The sequence below is a fragment of the Giraffa tippelskirchi genome, chromosome 2 (assembly GCF_054371585.1).
Source record: "Giraffa tippelskirchi isolate mGirTip1 chromosome 2, T2T-mGirTip1v1.2.pri, whole genome shotgun sequence".
Lineage (NCBI taxonomy): Eukaryota > Metazoa > Chordata > Mammalia > Artiodactyla > Giraffidae > Giraffa > Giraffa tippelskirchi.
The window spans coordinates 17,942,740-17,965,000 of record NC_137276.1 but is presented as its reverse complement, the minus strand read 5'-3'; the positions used below and the strand labels follow the sequence as shown (position 1 = coordinate 17,965,000).

Genomic DNA, 22,261 nt, shown 5'->3' with positions numbered 1-22,261 from the left:
TGGAAGGAAAAGAGGGCTGTGTACGTGTGGCAGGCAAGGCCCTACCAAGTGTCACTCCCGTGTCACTGTGACAAGAAAATACACTTTCCTCTCCCCATCCCCCAACCCATGGCAGCCCTCTCCCTAAGAAATTTGTTTTGAGGGATTTGACAATCTTGTAGATAAAGCGCCTGCCTCCTGCCTTCGGTTGATCATTTTCCCTCATGGCTGACCGTAATTTCTTAGCTACTCTTAGCGGTGGCTCTGGCCCCGCTGCCCAAGGTAACGGGTGAGGGAGGGGGGACTCTCTGCTTAGAGCCCGCGTGCCTGGGGAAATGGGCCTCCCCCTTCCTTCAAGGATTTTGCAGTGGTGCAGGGTAGAAACTGGGAGGAATTTATTTTCATTAATTTTTTAAAAATTTAATCTGTAACCAGTCGAACTAGATGATTTGGTTTCTTTTTGTTTGTTTTTGCTTTTTTGTTTTGGTTTCAGAGGGATGTGTGTGGAGAGGGAAGAATTAACCAAATAACTGCAGGCATCGTGAGCGAGAACTTGGGGAGCATTTTGAGAGTCCCAGGGCAGAAATTGGGAGCCATCTCCATCTTTTAAGATGCCCTTTTTCAGCTCTTTAAAATGAAAAGGAGAAAGGGAGGGGAAGCTGGGAGGAAGAAGAAAAGTGAGAAAAGCAATAAGGGAGGAGAAAAAAAAGCTGGCCCAGTCCCATCTTGAAGGTACAGAGAAAGTTTTTTTTTGAGGTGGAGAGAAAGAAAACCAAAGCTATTATGGACCCTAGGAATACCATCTTAGTGGGAGTGGAAGATCTGAGTGGGAAGGGAGGCGCGGTGGCCTCTGGGCTCACTCTCGTCCACCAGTTGGGCGGTTGGCACCTCAATTTGAATTGCTGGGTGAGTAGTGTGTGTGTGTGTATGTGTGTGTGTGTGTGTGTGTGTGTGTGTGTGTGTGTGTGTGTGTTCATGTCCTTGCTTATATATAGTCTTGACCATTAAACCTTTGTGCTTGTTTTTTTTTTTTTTTTAATTCAGACAGTGGGAAGGAAAAACAAGACAAGAGTAAATGGTCAACTCAAGCTATGCTCTCTCACTGTGTACTTTTCAGAGCGGTTTTTCAGGGAAGAGGGGAAGGGGTTAAAAAAAACAAAAAGATGGGGAGTAGAGAAAGCTTGACTTTCATCACCATCCTTATGGTTCTATAGCAACGCTGACCGGCTCCCCAAGTGCATGCGAGCTGGAATCTGGAAAAGGATGGTGGGATTTGGGATTTCTTCTAATAAATAATTCCACCCCCCTTCACCCGCCAGGGTGGGCTCCACTGGAAGAAAGAGAAGGAAAAATGACATGCTCTCATGGAGGAGCATACTTTGGAAGCTTGAAACATTTTTGAACAATAAGGCTTTTCCAGTAGCAGGGCTTGTGTAAACTGTGTATTTTGGTTTCATATTTAATGCTAACTTTGTGTTGCTCTGTCTTTGGTTGTATTTATTTTCAATCTCCAAATTTAGATGCTGCCAGCCTTTTAGGGCTCCAGTCTTGCTTATGGTGTTTGTATTTTGTAAATGTAATATAAAATGTATTTTGGAAATGTGAGCAAAGACTGATGACAGCCTATTGTGCTGTTAATGATCAGGGAGAAGGCCCGTTTGCAGTACCTATTTGGGAGTTAGAATAGTTGATACTCCGTTCAACTCTCAGGTTAAATCCTTTGCCACAAGCTGTAAGGGCATACTTTTGGAGGTGATTCCTTACTTGTCTTTATTATTGCTTTTTATTATTAATTTTTGTTGTTGTCGAATGGCCAAAGAAACGTTTGCAGTAGTCAGTCAACTCTTAGATCTGATATTTAGGGGAAGAAGGAATGAAATACACTACAGACTATAAGAGTCCTTAGGTTTTCAAAATCATGAATTAAAATCCTCTGTGTCATACTGAACTATCAAAGTGGTAGGTAGTTCTCTAGTTGAGCATGAAGGAATGACAAATATGTGTCTTGGTTTCCCTTTCTGCTTCTGTGCAACTTTGCAGCTCAACGTATGGTGGTGTAAACTGTCAAGAATTGGGGGAGAAGAGTGCAGGCCTGCACTGCAAATGTATAAACTGTCTTGCCACAAATTTCCCACCCGTTTCCAGATTCCTGAAAGGTTCCAGACCTTTGTTTACTCAAATTACTGGGGTGACTTCATAGCAGTCCTGCTGTGTTGGTATGGGGAAGCCTCTATTCTTGATGGCTTATGGGAAGGGAGTTCCTTTGAAAGGGTAAATTCCTGACTCTGATGATACAGATATTATGATCTTTGTATTGTCACAACAGGCTGCTGCCTCCACATTTTCTGGAAGCAACAGAGCCTGCAACCTTATATTTTTAAGAAAACCTCCCCTCCGTGGTTTGGGGATGGTGGGGGGCCTGGCTGAGCTATGTCATGGAATTCTTTCCTTCTGCAATATTTTGGAATGTGATGAAATCCTGACATGCCGTCCAGATTACATACTTCTGCACACATTTGAAGACTTTTTTTCTTTTTTTTTGTAAGTGAACTTTGCCTGGGTCATTCCCTTGTTACCTTAAACTTTCGACAGCTGCAGCCAGAGAGGGCAGTGATGCTGTGTCCTTCTCACCACAGTGTAGCTCCGTGTCCTTCTACGTGTATCATTTATGGAGGCTATAGATGTCTGTTAAAGAATGCCCGTGTTTGGGACACTGACAGGGCAGAACAGAGCAGAACAGTGCAGTTTTGCCTTTGCATTCGTCTTCCCTTTAGTCTGGTTTTCCTGAACGCATGTCGAATCCAAATTTTGGCCATTTGTATCTGGAGCCACATGAAAATGTCTCTCCCACCTCTCAGTTCATCTGCTTGTTAACCTGGGAGAAATTTACCTGCTCTCTGAAGGTGACTGTTTCTTGAGCTCTTATCAGACTCATGTAACAGGTATGGCTTTCAAATATCGCCTAGATTGGAAAGTTAGGCACAGAGTGTTTAAGAAACACTAAAAACATTTTTATATAGCTGGGCATTGTAAATAAATTAGAAAGGTGGTATCAAATTTTGTTCACTGCTTCTTTCTTGAAATCCCCAGGATGTAATAACCATTATGTACTTAAAATTTATTCAAAATCAAAATTGGTGATTTCCTTTCCATCCTATTTAGGAATCCTTAGATTTGGGGTGGTTATGTTTTAGGGGAGATGGTCTGGAAGTCATTATTTTTTAAAAAGTTGTTTTGAATTTGAGCTTTTGGATTTCTTCATTTGGAATAGGTTAGTTTTATCCCTGGCTCTGTTTTGAAAATTGACTCTCCTAGAAACAGCTGTACCTTCTTACCCAAGTCCCAAACATTCCCTGCAAACTTGGACACTTAACAAGATTGATTATGCTAACGCTAATCATTTAATGCCCAAGTAGTAGAAAAATATCTTTCTGGCTGGAGGGTGGAGGTTGCAAATTCCTGGGAAATTACTTCAGAGTGAAGTGGTTGGTCCTTCATCTCTGAGACCTGATGGAGGGTTAGGACGGTCAGAGGACCCCCTTGTCCTGCTGTGTGCACCACCCTCCCCGTCCCCTCCACAGGATGCTGGGGTAAGATACTGAAGGGAGGCAGGAGGCAGGAAGAGAATCCTGGGGACTCAGTGGTCAGGGACAAGCCTGGACCGGGTGGGCCAAGGCATAAGCTCCCAAGTGTTTTAAAGGTTAGTTGGGGGAGGCACAATGGGATGCTTTCTTTTTATTGGAGAATAAACGTGAGTGAGTGGAAATAAATTCTGTTTAATGAACTTAACTGGAAGTAATTGTTCAAGAGTCTGTGAACGCACAGGTTTGCTGGGTCGGACCTTGGCTGCAACATTCCCAAAGCCAGGCGGCTGGACCACATCTTTATTTTCAAGGTTTAAATGTTCCCCTTCATGCGCTCACTCCCCACCCTGACACCTCCAGTCCCCCGCCTCCCCTCCCCTCCTCCTGTTGGAGGATTGAGACATGGTCATTAAGAAGAGCTGAATTTGGCCCCCTAGACCCTTACTGCTCAGCAGTCCAGTTATGATACCTGCTATATTGTTATATTGTAGAAGGGGCAAAACCCCCCAAAAAAACCACCTAAAAAAGGCCAAGGGCTCAGGATGGTTTGTGTTAGTTCTATGTATATTCATGTGTGTGTGAGAATTTGGATGAAAATTGGCTGCACATTTGTCCTCTCCCTGCCTGCCCTGTTCAATCATTTCCCTGCACGAAGAATTTTAATGCCTGTGTGAGTGCAGAAGGAACTATGAATCGGCAAAATTTCGTAGATGGCTGGGGGAATCTTCTCTCTCCCTCTTCTTGCTGTCTAAATGAATCTGATTCCAGAGAAAGAAGAGGGGAAGGAGGGGGAAGAAGTCTGCCGTTGATAGTTCACAAAACCAACAACATCCTGAGTGTCAGGCTCAGGCGCTAGTAGAAGCCATAACTTTGCAGCCTTGTGGGCGCATGACTCAGGCCAGGGTTGCACAGTGGATACCACAGTTGCAGGGTCGTGTTTCTTTTCTGCATCTCACAGGCAGACCTCTTTTCTCTGAACCACCTCATTTCTTCAACAAAACTCAAACCCCACGCAGCTTTCTTGGTTTTACCATTTCCAACAGGCAGTGCTGTAGCCGTCCATAGAAGTCTGACCCCAGGAAACAGTGCCCCCTTGGCCCAGGTTGGGGGGGTGGGTGGGACAAAGCCTTAGGCAGAGAGGATCAGTGCCCAACCATCAACAGCCCTGCACCTGGGGGAGGCGGGGAGGCCCTCTCTGGCTGGGCTTTCTGACAGCTGTGAGGGCGCAGGGTCACAGCGAAGGTGGGAAACAGCCCTTTCGGCCCCATCCCCAGTGGAGGGCCGCCCACCACCTTTCCCTTCTGTGCATGCGTGCGTGCCTGCGGGAGGTTTACGGGATAGAGTAGTGAGATGCTCAGCAGGTAAGTCTGGCTGTGAGCGCAGGCCTGGTTCCAGGGCACTCCCTGACGTCATCATCTCAGCACTGAAGTGGTTGCTCACTGTTGATGTGATGGGTTGTTGAGGCAGGAAGACTACCATCGCTGACCCTTCCAGTCTGGTTCATAGCCGCACCCCCCACCCCCCAATAGGACTAGTTGAGTCATGGGGGGCGGGTGGTTGATGAGGAAGGAACAGCGCTTCTTCATTCCAACCCCTTCTGCCCATCAGTGCTCCCTGGCCCCAGTGGCATGCAATGTCTGTTATTGTTTTGCTAGGTGCCATTGGCCTTGGTACAGCCATAGGAAGCAGTGTCCGGGAAAAATGTATCAAGATGAGCCATAAACCCATTAAAAAAAGGAAAAAAGAAGTAAACAGAGCATGAAGAGTGTTCCTTCCTGATGCTGATTTCAGACCCTGGGAGGGCCGGTCATCTAAGACCCTGAAGACCCTCCCTACCCCTCTCGGGGAGGGGAGAAGGCTGACAAGTGCTCCTCTGTGCTGCTTTTGTTTTATTGTGCTGGGCTCCTAAAGGCACTTTCTGGCCCCATTTTTCTTGTGCAGAAAGGGAGAGCCATAGGGGAGTATTGAAGAGGAGGGCCGGCCGCCCGAGAGGCCAGGGCCAGCAATGGCTCTATTTGTTTTCAACGTCTGTTGATTAATAGGTTGTGGGGTGAATGGCGAGCTTTCATTCCCTTTGGGTTCCCCACAGTTAGGGAAGGTGGAGGGGTTGGGGTGAGCGGAGGGCCGGCAGGGGGATCTTGAAGGGCCTGAATCACCCTTTCACTTTCTGGGTTCCCCATCTCGAACAGCATTCGGTGGACGGGTGTGTGGGCGCGATGAGGGTGGCAGGGCCGAGTTGCAGAACACCGGGCTTAAGGGTTCTCCAGGGGTCAAAGGTCAGCCACAGGGGGTGCCCCCTCCCCACTCTCCCCCACTGCAGTGGGATGAATGCTTTGGGTGGAAAGGCTTTGTGCGCTTTGAGGTCTGTTAAAGGACGCTTTCTTTCTAATTTAACCATTCAGTGCTCAAAACCCAGAGAGCCTGATGAACGGAACCGGGCAAGAAATGAGTCACAGCCATGCCTCCAGGTAGAAAACAGAAAGCCTCCATGATTTAAAGTCCCAGGAGGATTTTGATTCCTTTTAAATAGTTACTGTTTACCTCAAAAGTTCGGGTTTTAAGCCTACTTTTCCTTTTCTGCTGGGACTGACCACGTCTGTCCCCTGATGTCGCTTGTGTCTGTATTTGAGAAGCAGAAATATCCCCACTGAATGTTTCACATCCCTCCTTCTGTAAGCAGCCACGTGGTGTGAAAATCCCTGCTAAAAATGCTTCGTGCTCCGCGGCAAGGGTGTGCCTGACTGAGGCGGAGAGCCCTGAGCTTACTTCTAACTGGGGGTTCGGGGGAGTGCTGTGTGCCGAACTGGTCTGGGTTCCAGGGTGTCCCCTTGTGATCCTGAAGCATCTGTATCCAGTGGGGAGGTTGGCCCAGGCTCCATTTGTTGGGTGCAATTCACGACCTCCACCTGGCAGTCAGCCCCATCCAGGGCGCACGTCTGCAGACACAGCAGCGGCAGGTGGACCTGGGACCCGTGTCCTCACCTGCTGGGTGGAACTGATAACAAATGCAGCTACCACATAGGTTTGTGGTGAGGACTGAATAGTCTGTCGCACTCAACACAGGGCCCGGGCTCCCTTCGATGTGGCGGCCGCGAGCTGCGCTGCTGTGAGCCGGAGAGGCCTCAGTGAGATGGCCGTCTCGACAAGGGGTCCGGAGCGGCCCTCTGGGTGCTGGTGCGTATGGGCAGCTGTGGCCTCACTCCCTGAACTTCCATTCTATGAATGTTTTACGAATGTTTGGTGGTTTTTTCTTTTTGTTTTTTCTTGGCTCACAGATTCCTAGTGCTCATCATATTCTTTAAGGCTTAAGCTCTCCAGGCAGCCTCCCATGATTGCTATTCTCTCAACCTTGAACTTTAGTTAGCTGTCCCTGGAGGTGATGATTTCGTGAAAATGCATGGGTAGTTTTGAAGACATATTTAATATTTAGATAAAACACTTACCTAAGAGGCACCTGGTTTTATGTTGCAGTTGTTTGTCTTGAACACTGGACTCTGTAAAAAAATTAAAGAGGGAGGAGGTATGTATTTCAGCTTATTTACCCCACCAGCACTCCCAGCATACAGTGTGGCTTTGATTTAGATTTCCCAGATGCATTTCTGGAAGGTTGTCTGTTGTCCTCCACAAAAGGAACTTTTCACATCTGAATTTTCTTAGGGTGGTACCGTTTTTGAGCACAGTCCGTAAAGACCTCCTTAAAGAAGTGAGAACGGCACTGGAGGAACTGGATATCAAGTCAAATTCATCCCCAAGGCCTTAAACTGAAAAGGATTATTTCTAGTGATGATTTCATTATAGCACTTATAACCCAGTTCCATTATGACCAAATGACTTAGAAAATCCACAAAAACTTTTGAAACAGAGTTTTGCCTCTTTATGCTGTCTCTGGCATATAGTGGTACTCTTAACACATTTCAGTTAAAGAGTTCTAAAAGGGTCTGCTGGGAAACCAAAGCTTTTCATTAAAAAAAAAAAAAGGAAGACTATTTTCATTGTAAAAAAAAAAAAAGGGGAGCTGGTTGCAGAGAAGGGGGAAGTCTAAGGGACTTTTCCTATGTGGGTGGTTGTTCTGTGTATCATTTGTATCAGGTTCTGCTTCAAGGCCCTACTAATTCTTGAAGGACCTTGGTCATCTCCAGCTATTCTTATTTAACTTCCAACTCTTCTGTGACAGTGTTATTTATTAGCATAATCAAGTGATGGTTTTTCTCAAATGACATAATTAACTATATGTGTGGACTAAATGTTGCATTTTTAAGAAAGGCGTGCACCTGAGGAAAGGTGGCTGCAAAACACCCCTGTACTCTTGCCCTGCCATGCACATCTTGGCCTTTGCAGTAAGGAGTGCGGGCTATGGCTGCCTTGCCCCATGTGAATTTAATTAGAAGAGACTGGAGGGGTAGCGAATGTGACCTTCACTGAGTCCTCCTCGTTAGCACTGGATTGGATTTTTCATTTTTCAAAGCTTCTTTGCTTTACATGTATGGATGTGTGAGGCACTGGGCTAATACACACTTCCCAAGCATGATCTCTTTAGATTTTCACAACAACCCTCTTAGGTAGACCCAGTTCTCATCTGGAGTTTGCACAGAAATGAAGGCTTGCGAGAGGTTACACAGCTGGATTGAGGTAGGATTTAAACGTAGGTCTTCCTGGAACTTTCTGACTTCACTCTTGGTCACTGTGTACAAGCCAATGGGCTCGAAAACCAATTTTTTTTTTTTTCTAAAGACACTTGTAATAAAGTATTAGACTGGATGGTTTTTGAAAGCTTCCCCTGCCCCCAGCTCTGTTCTGTGATGTTGAGTAGACTCCATGTAAGAGCACTGCCATTTGAATGAAATGAATCTGGGAGACTGGCTGTAGCCTTCTCTTCTTCTGGTGCTTACTGTTGCAGTTTATAAGAGTGTGCTCACCACTCGCACAGGCTGAGCAATACAGGGGACGCAAAGGTCTATAAGACACTATCTTTGTCCTTCAGGGACTTAGCTATGGTGGGACCAAGGAAGGTGCATCATGGCTCCAGCAGTGGACGTAGTGCGGTGTAGACAGAAAGGATTGTGGGTATCTGAGGCTGGAGAGACACGGGCATTTTCCAGAAGAACATCTTCCCATCATAAAAGCAATCCAGGTACAGGCAGTTTCAGTGGGAGTGGCAGTTAGACCCTGGTTTCTGCACACATGGCTGCATTCCCCCCACCTTGTTTGGGAACCACCCAACATTTAAAGACTGTATTGTTTCTAGGGACCTTCCTAGTATGTAGTCACATCAGAAAAGAGCTCCATGTCCCAACAGCCCTCTCCCTCCCTCGCAAAGCCAGGCAGCAGTTAAAACATCATATCTCTTCACTCCCTTCTGCACCCCCCTACCCATACTGTAGAGTTTTGAACGAACAGGAACAAACTAATTGGCTTGCAGACTCAGTGTACAAAATAATATGATAGTGATGGTGGCCATAGCAGGTGTCCAGCATTTGTTGGAATCCTCTTCTCCTGTGTGTATCTGGAAGAGGGAGAATTAATTTTTCTCACGCACCTGTGAACTTCACTGTTGCCGAAACGCTGTCTTCATCCTTCGATGAAGTAGAGAGACAGGGTTTCCCCTGCATTTCTTGCCTGGAAGACAGCCATGGAATTTGCGCTTCTGAACTGCAAAACGGAACTGTGCCATCCTTCGAACAGCTTCTCCCAAAGAATAAAAATAACAATATACCAGCATTCCTGTGCTTACCATGTCTCAGGTTTTATATTTAATACTAAGCCCTTCCCATGAATTCTTTCAGAACTAAGACTTGATCCATGATTAAGATTCAAATCTCTTAACCTTTGTGCTTGTGTGGAACCTTATGGTTCTCTGGTCTAGGGGTCATGGCTGAACAGAAGAGGTACCTGTGGCCCTCCGTAGACAGATTGAAAATGCCTGGGTCCTGAGCCCAGACCTACTGAATCAGGTCCCTGTGAGAGCTTTCTTAGTACTAGGGATCCATGTTAGTGATAATCGTCTTGAGAGATGCTTGACTCAGCAGAGCTGAGAAATTCAAATCTCACTGCTTTTCTCCCATTATAGACTCATACACTTGTTTTCTTCCATTGTTTTTGTGGTCCCATTCCCTCAAAGTCCTTCAGCACCTCAGTGACAATCTCCCCTCCCCTGGCCTATCTGTGGTTCTTCCCAGGGGTCCCAGAGTTTTTCCACAGTGATTCTAAACTGTCTGGGACTGGTCTGCATTCATTTCAGTGGTTGTGTATCTCTCCAGATAGAAAACTTCTAGAAGGCAGCAACTCTCATTTTCCTTTCCTCCTACTGGTCTCCAGTCCATCTGATACATGTGTCCCTTGCTCTTTTCCATCTCCGCTCCAGCACACAGTGGGAGCGTTTTTGTTGGGTAGTTTTCAAGTTGTCCTAGACAGAAATGATTCCTAAAAACTTCTCAGCGCATGTCCGTGAGATGCTGGCCCTGGCCTTGGAGTGGCAGCCCTTCACTCTGCTCACTTTGGTCATGTCCCGACCTTCGTGGCTGCTGACAAAGGAAGTGTTACTGGGTGCTTTGAATTTCAGTGTTCTGATTGCAAAATGATAATTCACAGTACAAGGCTTCTGTATGCCACTAGTTACCATCTGTCTTTCTCTTAGAGTGTCCAGGTGTTTGTAGGAATCATTAAACCTGGCTCTTGGGCATGGGACTTCTTTTTTCTGTTTGTTTTTTTTTCCCCAGGAGCACCTAGAAAGTCCGTATTTTCCTTTCCGAACATACATACCCATGGAAAAGTTAGAAGCACCTTTTAAAATGCCTTCCCCACAATTAACTGTGATAAGAAATACTCTTATTCTATCACACCCCTTCTTCACCTCTTTTTTTTTTAAAAAAAAAGGACAAGAAGAAAAACATGAAGAGAACTAACTGCTTGGTGGTCCCTGAACTCAAGAGGCGCTAGTGGGCAGCATTGGAACCTTCCTTCTTTTCTTTTAATGCAATTCCTTTTCCTTGATGTTAATGCAAGTTGTGCCTTCCTAAAAGTAATAAAAGGAAATGAAGACACGTTCTAAAATGAAAGTTGACTCTAATCCATTCATCATCTAATACTAGCCTCTTTATCTTTGCTGGTACCTAATCTGGTTAAATGTCCCTGTTGTAGGATTTTAGTGAAAATCCTCTATTGGGAATAGGGTTTTTTGCAATTGGATTACTCTCGGTAAATGGCCCAGTAGTTCGCTTGTTTCAGCTTAATTTTTTCTTTGTGATCTTACTGGGCTAAGTTACAGCATCGCATGGGGAGGGGGAGGGGTGGTTGAGAGTAGGGTAGGGGAAGGAATGGAGAATAATTTGGGCAGGTCTGATCATTGCAACTAGAAAAATCTTTAAGATGCTTTTCTTTTCCTTTTTTTTTTTATCCTCCTTCTCTCCACCTATCAACACTTCCCAAACATAAAAATTGCCTGTGTGTTGTTTTCCAGAACTGCTTGTTTCTAAAATGTGTACATACCCTTTATTAGCGCAATTCATCATCATCCAGTTAATTTGTTAGCATTCCCCATGACTTCCTAATGAGATTCCTAATGAATCCAGGCTGCTGTAATCTGCATAAAATATGCAGGTGCTCGCCTGGCAGTTTAGAGCTTTCTGGTAAAGTTCACACTCCCAACCAGACCAGAGTGAGGCTTTTCATCCCTGCTGCCTGGAAAGGATTGTAGCTTGCCCACTGGTTCTAAGGAGTGGGAGGGGTTCAGAGCCTGGGGTGGTGGATAAGGTGGCTGGGATTAGGGCCTGCCTGCCTCCCTAAGGTCGCTCCGGTGGGGCCCTGGGGTAGGAGAGGCCAGCACCTGCAGAAGCACAGTAGGCCTGGGGGATTAAAGCCATCACTTCCGATTTACCTGCCAGTGGGAAAAGTGCAGACTCCTGGGTTCTGTGATGGGGCGGGGGGTGGTGGAGAAGGTATTTTAAAAGCCAGTCTCAGTGGTGGGGGTGGGGTGGGGGTGTAAAGACCAGGGCACACCTACCCAGAGAGCTGAATCATCACTCTCGGCTATTTTAGTACAGGGACCAGGGCCCGGGCGGGGTTGACTGCACTTATGGAATCCAGGTGGGAGGGTGGGGTCAGGGCTGCCCGGGTCCGGCTCCTGGGCTGCCCGAGCTGGCGTGACAGTGTCCTCTTCTGCTCTTTCCCTCCCTCCAGTCGAACAAAGTGCCGGTTGTGCAGCACCCGCACCATGTCCACCCGCTCACGCCTCTTATCACGTACAGCAATGAACACTTCACGCCGGGAAACCCACCGCCACACTTACCAGCTGATGTCGACCCCAAAACAGGTAGGACATATGCTTGGGTGCAGAGAAGGTGTGCTGGTCCTGGGACCACCAGAGGACCTGCTGTGGTGGGGGGCGCGTGGAGTGGGGACTTGGGCTGGGGGCAGCAGTGGAGGGGCCCCTGTTCCTCTCCCACGTGTTGGCCAGGAACCTCTTTTGGGAAGCCAGAGCCTGGTGAGGGAGTGTATCTCCTCCCCTTTGGAGAAGTCCATTTTCAGTGCTCAGTTCTCTCCAGAGCTCCAGGTACTCCTGAGGGGCTGTCTTGGGAACCTGGCTCTGAGTTCTGTTCTCAGGAGTGGCTTATACCTCTAAGAACCTCAGGCAGACTCGGAGGCAGTAGTGGTTCTGGAGGCATCTCATGGACTCCTCCTCAGCTCCGTGGGAGTGTAAGAGCCCTAACAGCCTGGTTCCCTGAAGCCCCAGCTCCCTTGGTGGCTGAGGGATGATAGACCCTTGGCAATGACTTGGTGCAACCTTGAGAGCTCATGTCCCTGGGTTCTGCATTCTATTTGCTGAATTATTTGGGCTCTTCCTCCCCTGTAATATCCTGAGTCTTTATTCTCAAGCCCACTTTACAGATGGGAAAACCCAAGTCCAAGATGGTTTCTTCATTGCATCAAGGAACAGCCATTAGGGTCTCAGGCAGAAGATGCCACATAACTCCAGCTTTTATACTTGTCCCCTCCTTTCCATACAAGTGCTTTTTCCCAAAAGTGGGGAGAGGAAAAAGGCGAGGTTTCTTGTAGCTCCCCTGAAACAAGATTTAAAACAAATTGGGGTGGTCTTGGGAGAACAGCTAAGGCCAGGTTGTCTCTTTCCGGCCAGGCGATGCACTTGCTGGCGTTGGTTTCTCTTCCCAGCTGGTTAATTAGCAGGATGAATTCAGAATGGCTATTCCATGTCACTTGGTCGGAAGGAATTGTTGGATGCTGGGCTGAGGTAGACTGCCTGTTCAGGCCGTCTTTGCTGCCCCTGAATGAAGCCACACATTAGCTGGTTTTCACCAGCCTCTGAGCCCGCTTTGTACTCGTGGGGGACCCAAGCCTGGCGCTGGGATGGCTGGAGGAGGCCGCCAGCCGGCCCCAGGCTCCACGAGTGAATGGCAGTTTCAACGTCTCATTTAAATAATGGTAGTACAGGGAATAGCTTTTAAATGGTTATCGTAAAACATATGATTAACGTCTGCGGACTGTTTACTTTTCCTCTGCGAACATTCTTTCAAGTGTGTGAGTGGCTTGGTGTAGGGTCCAAGCCCAGCTAATCTGTTTGGTTTTTGTAATAGAGAGAAAGCAGTGTCTGCATGAAAATGTCACCCAGGGAGGCTTAATTTACAGATTAAAAGCTTCCTGAACGAATTTTAAAAAAATGAAATAGTTTTCATCTGCGAACACACAGCTCATTCCCTTCAGTCCTGTTTTAATTCTGAGGAATTGTTCGTTTTGCTTTCCACTTGAACAGTGTAAGTCTACTCCTCTGGGCCTGAATTGTTCCCAGCCCTCTTGATTTCTAAGAAACCAAGGATTTCTCAATTGCAGGATATGTGCCTATGGAACTAATGGGTGTACGGTGCATGGACCTTCAGAACTCACTCCTCAGCCCCATGGTCCAGCAGTACCTGGTCCGTGGTGGGCTCCATCCTCTAGAAAGCCAGGTTCTAGAGCCAAGTGTGCCAGGCCTCCAGCATCTCCTGGTCTGGTCAGTTCAGATTCTTCCTTAGATACGATGTCAAGGCATTGGTTGAGTTTCTCCTACAGCTCATCTTCAAGGCAGAGTTTGACAGATTTAAACAGTGGCAAAGAACCCGCCTGCCAATGCAGGAGATGTAAGAGACATTGGTTTGATCCCTGGGTTGGGAAGATCCCCTGGAGGGGGAAATGGCAACCCACCCTGGACTTTCCACTTGCCTGGAAAGTCCCGTGGATAGAGGAGCCTTGTGGGCTACAGCCCACAGGGTCGAAAAGTCGGACATCATTGAAGCGACTTAGCACAACGTTTTTAGATGTTAATTTTTAGAAGCTGATTTCTTTTTTAGAAAGAAGTAACCTTTCTAAAAGCCATAACTCAAAAAGTATGTTAGAAACCAGAGGAGTAACTCTCATGCAGGTAAGTCATTAGAATTAAAGAGAAGAAAAGGACAAGTTGAGAGGATAAAGGGATCGAATGTTATCTGATCCCTACTATGTGCCAACCCCTTTAGGTTTTTTATTTTTCAATTCAAATAATCACACCGATCCCATGAGGCAGAAATATCCAAGCTGATATTTTCTAAGTCTGTATGTGTTTAGCCAGTGTATGACCCATCTAGAAGAAGGTGAATTTTTCAAGCTGGTGCAGAGGGATAACGAGATGAAACTTACCAACAAGTCTTAGGATCAGACTCATGGAAAACAGCTCATGCTAGGATTACAGAGGTGATGTCTCTCTTTATCCTCTCCTTGTTCCCATCACTTGATGGTTTCTCTTCCCTTCTCTCTTTCTCTTGCACCTAAACTGTGGCTGCTTCTTCCAGGAATCCCACGGCCTCCGCACCCTCCAGATATATCTCCGTACTACCCACTGTCACCCGGCACCGTAGGACAAATCCCCCATCCGCTAGGATGGTTAGTACCACAGTAAGGAGTTCCATTTTTTAATTTCCTTTTTGTTTCTTACATGGGCATGCTTATTATTTATTCTGCGCATGTGTGTGTGTGTGTGTGTGTTTAGAAGACAGGAGAGGGGAGGTTGGGCCGTGGGTAGAGGGTCCTGGGGAAGATGCTTGCTGATCTGCCCATTGGAAAAGAAGGCAAGTCAATAGCCATTCATTCAGATGGATGATATAAGAGAAAAGCTATTGATAGTCAGCATTCTGAACCCATGGTCACCAAAGGCTCTAGGTTCTTCTCTGTGAATACAGATACCCTTAAGGTACTTTGTGAATTCCAGAAGACTCTGATGGCTTATCTCCTGTGAAGCCTATCATGCCTTTTCTGCTGGCAGCCCAAACTGGAGTCCTGTCACTGGACTGAGGCAGCAGAGGAGTGGGTTAGTTTTGAAATCCGGGAGCGGGAGTTGGAGGGTCACAACCCCACCCTCCACCCCAGCCATCACTCCCAAGATTGACAACCACAGTGGAAATTTGCGTCTGTTGAGAAGTTCCATCTTCTCCAATCAGCATCTCTCTCTCAGAGTCTTTGTGTTAAGTGGCTGACCAGACTCTGAGGGGAGGGAGTGTGGAGCCATTGGAATCCTCACTACAGGGTACGAGGCCTTCCTGAGTGTCAGCCCTCGGTCCTGGCAGCACTCCACAGCATCAAACTGCCTTTTACAGTTTGTCTTCCTATCACCTTGTCTTGCTTTTATAGCACCGCCCATTAACCTTTCCTAGACAACTTTAACATGTATTTTTAAATCAGAGCAGAAAGTCCTTTAATGTGTAAGCATACTGTGTTTGTGTGCATGCATGTAATATGTGTTTTATGATGGTGTGCTTTTGTATATATCTTTCTCCATGTTGGTGATCTCTATTATTTAAAAAACACAGGACAATTTGTTGAATCCTATCAGGAATAAATCCTGGTAAAACTCTCAGGTTTGGGTCTTGGGGAAGTTAACCTTTCATGACCTTAAAGAAGATACAGTTTTGAAGTGATTCACCTCTTTTCCCCAGTTCCACCTTGATTTCTCCAGCTCAGCGTATTCTACACTTTCTTTTTTTAAAAAAGGAAAAAAAAAAAACTTGTATTACGCAGTAGCTGTACTAAATACCAACCCCAGGTGTAGTTTGAGTTTATTTTTCGCTCCTGAGTTTTGTTAGGAAGGGTAGATGCGGATAGGAGTGTGTGTCCTATTTCTTCTCCTTCAGTGGGTGGGGCCATGCCTCCACTAGTCCTCAGTCATCAGTTGCCCCATTCAGCTGATGGGGAGATATTTGAAGGCTAGATAAAAAGGAATAGCCAACTCAGACAACCCTCTGTCAGGAAAAGTTGTGTGTCTTTCATGAGGATGCTATTTTGCATGTTGCTGTATTTTTTAATTATTGTAATGAGGTGTGATTGTCTATTGGTTACCCACAATTCTTCTTGGGGATTCTCCCCCCGGTAACTCTTGTCAACACTTGTTAATTTGACAAAAGGCTACAAATTAAGCTCTGTTAATTTAATGTTTTCTCACCGAGATCTAAATACCGAAAGAGGCCCAAAGCGCAACTGAAGTCCTTTGATTCACTGTACTTTATTTTGGTATAAATTTACATTCATTATTGTTTTCCTTTGGATGTGTAGCCCTCAATTAGTGTGATGGCTCCATTAAAGCAAGCGAGACTTCGAGACTTCGCCTTTAATTATTACAACAAAACACCTAGTTTCAGCTTGGGGAGAGGGTCTCTATTGACATAAGCAAAGGTTATAAAATTTAATTAGCCATTCCTATCAGATTTATGGCATTCAAATTGTTCTGTGTTTCTTCCCTTTGATCCTTCCTGTACAATCCCCAAGATTTTTGTTCTGATCAAATGAGAATAAAGCTTACTGTGCAGAGAGAACTTTTCCTTTTTCTTCTTTTCCTTTTCCCCACCCCCACCCCCATTTGCATGATCTCACCGTGTACCCCGCTCTTTGTAGGCAAGGTCAGCCAGTGTACCCCATCACGACAGGAGGATTCCGTCACCCCTACCCCACAGCTCTGACTGTCAACGCTTCCATGTCCAGGTGAGTTCCAAGACCCAGCACCTTCAACCGAAGCCATGAGTCACTTTTCAGAAAGTTCTCTGGATGCTCCCAGACCATCTGGGCATGTCTGCTACATGTAGGTCTGAGGGTGTAAGACCCATAGAGTGTTAGGCTTCTCTCCTAGAAAATACTAGAAAAATCTCTCTGAGCTTCCCAGGTAGGTGATGGCAGAATTTTAAGGTTGAATTTCTGAGTCAGTATCTTTTTTAAAGAACTTAAGAAGGCAGGAAGAAATAATTAGGACATGGGGAGCTTTTTAAGGTGTTATTTCTCTGTTGCCCTAAACCAGGGAAGAAAGGAAAGGGTGTAGGTAAGTTTATTATTGTATATACAAAGAAGAATTTGAGGGAGGGTTATTGGTCTTTTCAAAGCTCCAGGCTCTTAAGCATAAACAAAAAAGAACATTCCCCTCCCGCCCACCTCCTCCCCTACCCAAACACATCTCTGTCTAAAGTAGCAGTGTCCAGTAGAAATGGAAGGTGAGCCTTATATATAGGGAATGTACAAAGGGAATTTTAAGTTTTCTAGTAGCCATATTTTTTAAAAGAAGAGAAAAGAAAATGCAGACAAAATTATTTTTAATGATTGATTTTATTCAACCTAATTAGTCAAAATATTATCATTCTGACACATTATCACTGTAAAGCAACTATTAATGAGTTCTTAACTTTTTGTGTACTTAGTTTTGGAATCTGATGTGTATTTCACACTTGCAACACTTTTCAATTTGGCCTGGACACATTTCAAGTACGCAGTAGCCATATATGGCTGATGGAGACCATGTTGGCCTGTGCAGCTCTAAATTTTTTGAAGGTTAAAAAAAAAATCCTATGCATGTGTACATTCACATACCTTTAAGCATATAAATGTATATATAACACATACACATATACCCACATGCGTGTATCTAGATCTTTCTAATCCCCATGTTCTCCTTTCCCCCCCTTTTAACTAATTCTGGCTAATTTTTCAGTGACTGCTAGTTTATTTACAAACTGGTTGGCAGCAGTATGTTTAAGTAGTCACTAATTGCTCCTAATGATAGTTTTATTTTCTGTTCATCTGATTTTCAGTCAAGTTAATTAAATCGGTGGAGGTTTAGACTTTCCTGATGGACTGCAACAACAAATCCATTTTGAGGATGGCACCTAATTAAATTAGCATGCATTTACATGGCAGGGATGCCATCTCCCAGCCTCCTTCCCCAATCTCTGTAGCCAGCGTGAGGACCCTAGACCAGAGGAAGGGTTGGAAAGATGGGCCATGATGCCTCTTTTCCTACTTACGAAACAGTGATTTTGGTGGGGGAAAGAGTAAGAACCTCACTCATGAAGAAGCATAAATTGTAGCATCTCTAATGTTTGTCATCATGCCATGGGTATCGTGCAGCCGTCAAGATCTGTTTCCCGCCTGTGATAAACCACGTCAATTTCCAAATCCACACCAGTATCGGTTAGGCGGGAAAATGCTTGTGTGTCCTCTCCTCTAGCAAGAAGAGGAAGGTTATTCTCATTAAATAATGTCACCACAACCTCCCAAAGCCTGAGAACGAATGGGGAGTCTCCCAGGAGGAGAACTGCTGAGCACCTTCGGATCCATGGCTCACCCTCCTCCGAACCAGCATTCCCTCCAACGCACCGGGTTGTTTTTCATGTTTGTTTCTTTGGTGCATTCCAGAGGTTAAAAGTGGTGCAGTAATCGTAGGATAGGGATTGAGGTTAAGCTTATCGATTGAATTATCATTAGGAGGTTAGCCGATGATTTCTAGGTGGGCAGGGGGTGGAGGAGAGGAAGGGAACGGTGGGAGGGAAGGTTAGGGGGCTCGAGGTGCGGGGGGGGGAGGCAGCCGATTCCCCAGGTAGGCCTTATGAAAGGTAGCTAGTTAAAAAGCGTATACAGCAAATTAAATACATTATTGTGGTAATGGGGCGACAGAAGTATGGGTCTATTATACTTATGGCAGTTATAGGGAATGTAGGCAGCTTGCCCTGTTCCAGAACACCCTTTGATATTCATTCTCTTCAGCAGCGGGGCCAGGGCTTCTCAGAATTAAGTGATGGGTCATTATACTTTAAACACCATGGAGAAGCCTAGATTGGCAATTAAACAGCTCTTGCTGACACTCACTTGTGCCACCCTGTGACCCCCTTTAGATTGAGATGTTGGAGCTCCGGGCCCTCAGCCTGCTAAATTGGCGCAAGGCTCTTCTCCTGACGAGAGCGGGCTCTGAAATCTGCCGGCTTCAAAGGGAGCGAGATCATGTATAAACCATAATGTGGGTGCACCGTGGCTCACAAAAAATAAGGCAGGAAGAGATGAAATGTTACAAGTGCAAGGGGGGAAATGAGAGAATAATGACAAACCTAATGCAGCTCAAAGCAGGCTTGTTGCACAGGAAAATGCATCCCACTGCTTGTGCATAAAATCAAGGCCGGCAGATGACATCCAGTTAACAGAAACGTGTCAACAGTGAAGGAAAGTGCGAGTGGGGAAGGCAGAAGCCCCTGAGACAGCCAGAAACAAAAATTAGTTGTCCTTAACAAGTTAAGGTTCATCATTATATTCTGGCTTGGAGCCATGAAAGCAGACGGGGGGATATAATGAGCTGCTTAGAATTTTTAGGGTGTTTATTGCATTGCACGAAATAGTTGTCTGCAGAAAGGAATTTCTTACATGAAAGTATGTGTATAGCCCATACACACACACACACACACACACACACACACGAGTCCCTTTCTCTGCCATACATTTCTCAGGTATAGGAATATGTGCATAGATGTGTGAACTTGGAAGTATTCGGTCTTTATGGCTACACTAGAAATGTTTCCCCATCCCAGAATGTACTCAAATTCTGGTGTCTCACTGTGGTGTTTGGTGTACACACACACACACAGACATAAATGCACACAGAGTGTTTTTTATCTCTCCCCCTTCTCTCTCTCTCTCTCTGTCTGTACACATATTCTCATTTAGCAGGAAGGGAACATATGTATTTGACGAATGTCAAGCCTTTAAAATTCACAGTAAAAGCTGCCACTCCACCCACCGCTTCACCCAAGGGCTTCGAAGAACACATGTTCTTAACTTACGTTTTCTCAGAGGCCTTCAAACTCTGGGAAGGAACAGTGTGTAACTTGGGAGCCCAAGTACCTCCCAAGCTTTGTTCTTTACTTTTTGTTGGGGGAGAGGGGATGGGGATGGAAGGTTTTTTTTTCTCTGTCTCTCTCTCAGGGTTTTTCTTTTCTTGTTTTTCTTTTTCTTGACACCCTAAAAGAACTCGCATGACTCTTATTTAAAAACTCATGCTATCGTTACCAAACTTTGGTAAATTTGTCAAGGCAGCTATGGGAGAAAGCCACATAAAGGTAGAAATTCCAAGTCAAATGTCCACTGTGATTCTGGGCCCTCTGCAAAAATCTGCATTATCCATTGGTAGTTTCTCTGTTATCTGTGCAGAGTCAGTTAGGACTTTACTTTTTCATCTTTCTTCTGATGAACATTTGCTGCATTCTTTTGGTAAAATGAAAACTACTTAGATTTCCAGTCCACATAGGAAAAGAACCTTGTAAATAAGTACAGGATCCTTGTGAACTAACTGTCACAATAAAGTCTTATTAGCACCTCCAGTGACCAGCAGAATTAACTTCCTAAAGAGCAGGTGGTCCTTCCCTGGTCGTGGTTTGGATTTATGCCGAAAGCAGCAGTTGCTTGACCTAGGTTCCCCCTTCACCTAAACTTGCCTGTTCTTGTCAGGGCAGAACCTGGGGGCTGCCCTTTTGTTTTCTTTGAGGGGGAATTGCCCCTTGTAATCCCTCATTCCACTTTTCTCTACAGTAATTTATATTCCTTTAAGAGGGTAGTTCTTCTAACTGAGAACAAATCATGACTCCAAGCATATCAGAAAAGATGAGAGCTATAGGCTGCATCCCCTTGTCAGTTTGCAGATGAAGCAAGAGCATTTTAAAATTAGCTCTGAATGTCCCGGCTAGTTTGCGTGGTTGAGAAATGCCAATTCACGGCCTAAACCATGTCCAAAATAACGTGCCTGAAAGTGAACAGTATTAGAGGAAAAACACGGACTATTCTTTTCTTTATTAATAATTCTGATCATCCTTTATAAGGTCTTCTAATGCATAGGCAGTATTTTAAGTAAAAATAATTTAGGAACGCTAGAATTTTAGACAGTATATACAAATCCCAGAATTCAAAGCTTTGCTCGGGGGAGTGTCTGTGTAAAATGCTCTTTTGGGGCCATCTCTGATACAAAGTTGTTTAAAACATCCATGACGTATGTTGGGAACCAGATGGCAGTGATTTGGATTCCCCCCATCTTTCTGCCTCACTCTCTCCCATTACTGTCAAAACGATGGGACCACAGCAGCAAAAGAGAAATAAAAATTTTATTGCATTCCCATCAACAGAATGAGGCCTAATGAGGCATGCGCAGCATTGTCAAAAAATGTATGTATACTTCAGCCGCGTTAATATTTTATTTAGCTGTCAATATGCAACAAAAGATTTCATCTTTCATTCTAGTGCTGATTAGAACTTCAGAAATAGTCTTAGATGCCACTAATAATGTCCTCCCAAACCAGTGGACTTGTGATCTCCAGCAAGTAGTCTAAGCCTACTTTGTCGCCCAAGTATACCGGCTGAACTTGTCTTTTGCTGAAGATGTTAGCAATCGTAATGTCTCATGTCAGTAGCAATAATGAAGGGGAAGATTGGCTTTAATGACATTACGAGAATCGTTATGTTTAATTTATCACTAATTAATGCGGACAGGTTTCATATGCCTTGGGTTGCTTTCATGTGAGTGTTACGTGCTGTTTCTTTTTCTTTTTTTTTAAATTGTGTGTACACATCCCTCCCCATTCATTCATTTTGATTCTGACGATTTACACAGCTTTCTGTCTTCTAGGTTCCCTCCCCATATGGTCCCACCACATCACACTCTACACACGACCGGCATTCCCCACCCGGCCATAGTCACGCCGACAGTCAAACAGGAATCCTCTCAGAGTGACGTCGGCTCACTCCACAGCACGTAAGTGTCCCTCTTCTTGTCGTGTTCTCCTTCACCGTGTGTTTAGCCCATGGTGCCTGGGTGGTGGCTCTGCCCAAGGTGGGTCAGACCTCAGTAAGCACCCGGCCTTACAGAGAAGGAGGCGTGTGCCCACTGTGGGGAGAACACAACTCTTTCTTTGTGTCCTTGGAGGGACTGGGATTTGCAACCACTTCTGCCTCCAGTGTAGGAGACGCAAGAGACTCAGGTTCGATCCCTGGGTTGAGAAGTTTCCCTGGAGGAGAAAATGGCAACCCAGTCCAGTATTCTTGCCTGGGAAATCCTGTTGACAGAGAAGCCTGATGGACTACAGTCCATAGGGTCGCAAAGAGTCAGACACGACTGAGCGCTCACACACCTACCATCCCTGATCCCGCAAGAGACACTGGCTGAGATAGAAACAGTCCCTCTGGCTGGGGAAAAGTTTGTGTTTGTAAACCTTGAGGAAATGATGACAAAATCTCCCTCGTCCCCCCACCCCCTAGGCTGTTTTTGTTCCATTTCCCAGGATGGAGAAGAGCCAAAGTAGAAGTCTGCTTCTCCTTCTGAATCGCTTAGGGTGTTGAGCAGGCAAGGGGGTGGGCTTTCTGCTGTGGAGGAAGCTGACCTCGAGATTGTT

At 45.5% G+C, this 22,261-nt stretch overlaps 1 protein-coding gene across 43 annotated transcripts in view; it reads left to right on the top strand.

Annotated features, from left to right (window-relative positions):
• The window catches only part of TCF7L2 (transcription factor 7 like 2), a 215,485-nt gene that overhangs the window by 160,928 nt on the left and 32,296 nt on the right, over positions 1–22,261 (top strand). For 21 of the 43 annotated variants that reach the window (XR_014068423.1, XR_014068424.1, XM_081539612.1 and 18 more), the window contains 4 exons: positions 11,739–11,871; positions 14,378–14,480; positions 16,470–16,556; positions 21,499–21,624. Coding sequence is in view for 41 of the 43 variants with exons in the window: in XM_081539612.1 (XP_081395738.1) it covers positions 11,739–11,871; positions 14,378–14,480; positions 16,470–16,556; positions 21,499–21,624 (449 nt within the window). In the remaining 2 variants the exon portion in view is untranslated. Of the gene's footprint in view, positions 1–11,738; positions 11,872–14,377; positions 14,481–16,469; positions 16,557–21,483; positions 21,625–22,261 lie in introns of all 43 variants that reach the window. The other 22 variants (XM_081539391.1, XM_081539454.1, XM_081539380.1 and 19 more) reach the window with 3 other exon arrangements.